At 33.1% G+C, this 3666-nt stretch overlaps 1 protein-coding gene across 1 annotated transcript; it reads right to left on the reverse strand.

Annotated features, from left to right (window-relative positions):
* Window positions 1–375: 375 nt before the first annotated feature.
* Window positions 376–3020, reverse strand: LOC123914010 (clathrin light chain 1-like). Its single transcript, XM_045964976.1, has 3 exons — window positions 2525–3020; window positions 1342–1495; window positions 376–1215 (listed from the first exon to the last, which is right to left on the reverse strand). The coding sequence occupies exons 1-3, from the start codon at window positions 2884–2886 to the stop codon at window positions 730–732; spliced, it is 1002 nt and encodes a 333-aa protein (XP_045820932.1). The 5' UTR covers window positions 2887–3020; the 3' UTR covers window positions 376–729.
* Between the last annotated feature and the right edge of the window lie 646 nt (window positions 3021–3666).

Here is a 3666-nt window from a genome sequence, read left to right on the forward strand (position 1 = left end):
TCAAATCCGTTGTCTCAGATTTCTTACTAGTTGAGCTGAATTAGTTAAATCATTATAATAGTAGAACCAGATCACCAATGAAACAAAAGTTAAACGAGCAACAGAAGTATAAAGGAAAAACTTCCAATTCAAGTCTCCCTTACATGTAATAATCTGTTAGCATAATTAAAATTGGTAGTTTGTACTTGGAACTGCACTACCATTCAGTAATTGTTCAATCCTCATTCTGCAAAGATGTTTTAGATTACTTGATCCACAAAATTTAGGAGATAGACTTAGTCTAAGCTAAGCTCAAGAAGAATGCAAATTGGCATAACTAATCAAGCAGTTCGTGTTGGTTGGGACCTTAGTTACTCGTTGGTTGTATAATCGAAGGTTTATCTGAGCCAAGCAAGACATCAGAATTAACAACAGCAATGTTAGGTGCTTGTTGGCTGTTGCTGAGAGTTAAATTAAATAAACATGCAAAAGATAAGAGAGTGGAGAAAAATTGTACTTTGATAAAGAATTCCAAAGTAAAATCACAACAAAAAGATTTGCATCTAAACTCTACAAATCTAAGACAATAGTTTAGACTGATGCTCTCAACAGGCCATGCTGCAAAGTCCAAAGTATCTTCCTATGGCCATCACTTATTCTCAATGAATGTAAGAATAGAAAGGTCAAAAGAATAGGCATATATGAAAAAAAGAATTGCTAAGAAAATAGAATAAAGCATGGTCTTCATCACTAAGCAGCTGGTGGCTCAGAACTAGCCACTTGCTCACCCTCAGCTGCAGGAGGATGTTGTGATTCACCATTAGTAGCAGCAGCAGCATCTTTTGTAGGTGTAGTAGGCTTATTTTCTGCAGAATCTGCGGTGGCAGCGGCAGTTGGTTTCTCTGCCTTGTCATTTTCCCCTTCCTTTTTTGCATCTTTAGTGTCTTTGCCATCTTTGTTTTCTTTTGCATCTTTTTCTTCTTTTGGTGGGGGAGGCATCATATGAGATGGAGGGTTCTGTTTAAGCTTCAAAATCATTTGGCGCATTCTAGAAAGATCGGTAGGTTTCCCTGGCTTTGGACCTTGTATAACATGAACCGAAGGTTTATTATCAGCTTCTTTTTTCCCTCTCCTCTTCTCGATATTAGGAACCTCGCGAGGAATGATCTCAGCTATTGCTTTCCAGTAATGTTTATCAGCTTCCTTGTGAAATTTCTCTTGGTTGGCCAAGTATAACTACAAACACACACAGACACACATATACACTCTCATTCTCTTCATTTGCATAACACATTAAGAAGTATGGCATGGTGCAAAAAGGGGAGAAGATTTAGAAATACTACTTAATAGATGCAAGTATACCTTTTCTTTTTCTCTGTTGTTCTGTTTGTTTGTCTCACAATTGAGTTTTCTTTTTGCATAGAAAGCTTCCTTAAAGTCTTCAGCTTCCTTTATAATCTGATTTCTCATTTCCTTTTCTTTTTTCTCCTTTTCCTCAAGATGAATGGCATTTTTCCTGCATAGGTTGAACTTTGAAGCCATAAAAATTGTACCATCATAAAAGCCGATGCCAAGATACAACAAAAAGTGAAACACACACACAAACACAAGCATGACTGTAATATTTTCTTCATCACCATAAAAATTGAGTTCAATTTGATCCCCCAACAAACAGACACAGCACTATTTTTAGAACATTGCCAAACCTTACAGAGCTACCCTAACATTTTACATCAACTCTTTCAATATCGACACTTATTGTTAATATTATGTACATTTTTTTATTTTTCATAATCTATTTAATTTTGTTAGCAGCATACTATGTGACAATTATTTGTAAAACTTAATCACACAAGTATTATAAACCCTTGATATTAAAGACAATACATTAACATAGAATTGGAAATCAATTTGTATATAGTGTAAAAATAGTTAAGGTCTAATCAAATTTCACTATTCAGATATTCGTGTAGATATATTTGTTTTTCTGTTAAATAACTTAGTGTCGAGAATCCCATACATTTACGTAAAAAAAAACACTCGTTAAGTGTGGACAAATGAGAAATTGTGAATTCAAACTTGTGCCCGAGCACATCAAATGTCGTGCAGTAACCATCTAAGTTGTACTTACACGACATTTGTGTAGATATTTTAAAATAACAATATGACATATCCGAATATTGAGATTGATTAGACGTATGCTAAAACTAGTTTACGGTATGAGTGAATATAAATTAAACTCCATAAACTTATAAAAGAAAATAATACAAGTTCACATTCCTCATGATACAAGTCATGGATCTGCAAAGATCATTTAAATTAAGCTTATGTCGTCCCCAAGGTCTATCGATGTAGTTTTTAAATAAAATTGATTTTACTATCTAAAAAGATTTTGTTGCAGTTGTCCGTCTACCTTTCTTTCACATGTAATTATCTTGAATGTATGTTATATAAAATTTATTCGAGCTAGAAAAAAAAGTTACATTACATGCAACAATAATAATGGGAGAAGAAAAGAAAAAAGAAAGAAAGAAATTGATCAAACCTTCGCCATTCGTGTCTAGCAGAGCCTTCCTCTTGCATTTGAATAGGATCAGGAAGAACAGGTTCAGAAGAGAACACTCCCTCATCAGCTTCGGTGGTTTGGAACGGTGTAACAAAATCAGCATTAGGAGTTGAAACTCCAAATCCATAAACAGGAGGAGAATGTTGATTATTGGTATCAACACTAAGGTGATGATGATCCTCGTCGGAATTATGATTATTATTCGGAAATGCAGATCCATAATCGTACTGGTGATGAGATTCATATTCACCGTAGTTGCTGTTATTGTCATCGTCGAAAGGTCCGGCGCTCGAAGAATGATGATGATGATATGACTGCTCCTCCACCTCAAACGACTCCATAGTTGTTGCTTCTTCTTCTTCTTCAGATCACAATTCTGTTACTCTGTTATGATCTTTTCATCAATCGTAACAACCATTACTAACTTCTAATTGCAACGTGTCATGTGATACATATCTTTCGATCTTTTTTGTTGACAAAGACATAGCTTAAACTACATAATAATAATCAAATTATAAATCACTAATGTGTAATTATGAGATCAACATAGATAATAGATTATTAATTTTTATTTACAAATAAATAAGGTAGATTATAAATTGATACTGTAAGATCTTGTTAGGTAATAATATGTTTAAAATTTAGCTCAACCGATAAAAAATGTCGAAATTGTTAGGTCGGATGTCATTAGCGGAGTTCGAACTCTGACTCCCTAACTTTTGTGTGTGAGTTTATAATCACTTTATGATTTCGTCTATCTTAAAATAATATGTTTGAAGATTTTTTTTATCTTTAATAATAATAATCTTTTTTTGTTTGTTTTGTATTATCTAATGATCTCGCTTTTTTAACTTAACTAAGTTCTAGGTTAGATTCCACTTTCATTGTGAACCCATCTCACTTGAGAAATATAATTGTGAAAATGGACTATGTATAGGAGTGAAAATAAGTCACACCAACTATATAAAAATTTGAGCTTAATATAGCGGATGATGTTTTTTTCTAATGAAGTACATAACATGTATTTTTTTAAACTCTTTTTTCAGTTTCTTAATATGGCTTAGATTTAGTTTTTGCAACAATAGTTCAGATAGCAAAATATTATGTTAAGAAGTGATTCT

The sequence above is a fragment of the Trifolium pratense genome, linkage group LG3 (assembly GCF_020283565.1).
Source record: "Trifolium pratense cultivar HEN17-A07 linkage group LG3, ARS_RC_1.1, whole genome shotgun sequence".
Lineage (NCBI taxonomy): Eukaryota > Viridiplantae > Streptophyta > Magnoliopsida > Fabales > Fabaceae > Trifolium > Trifolium pratense.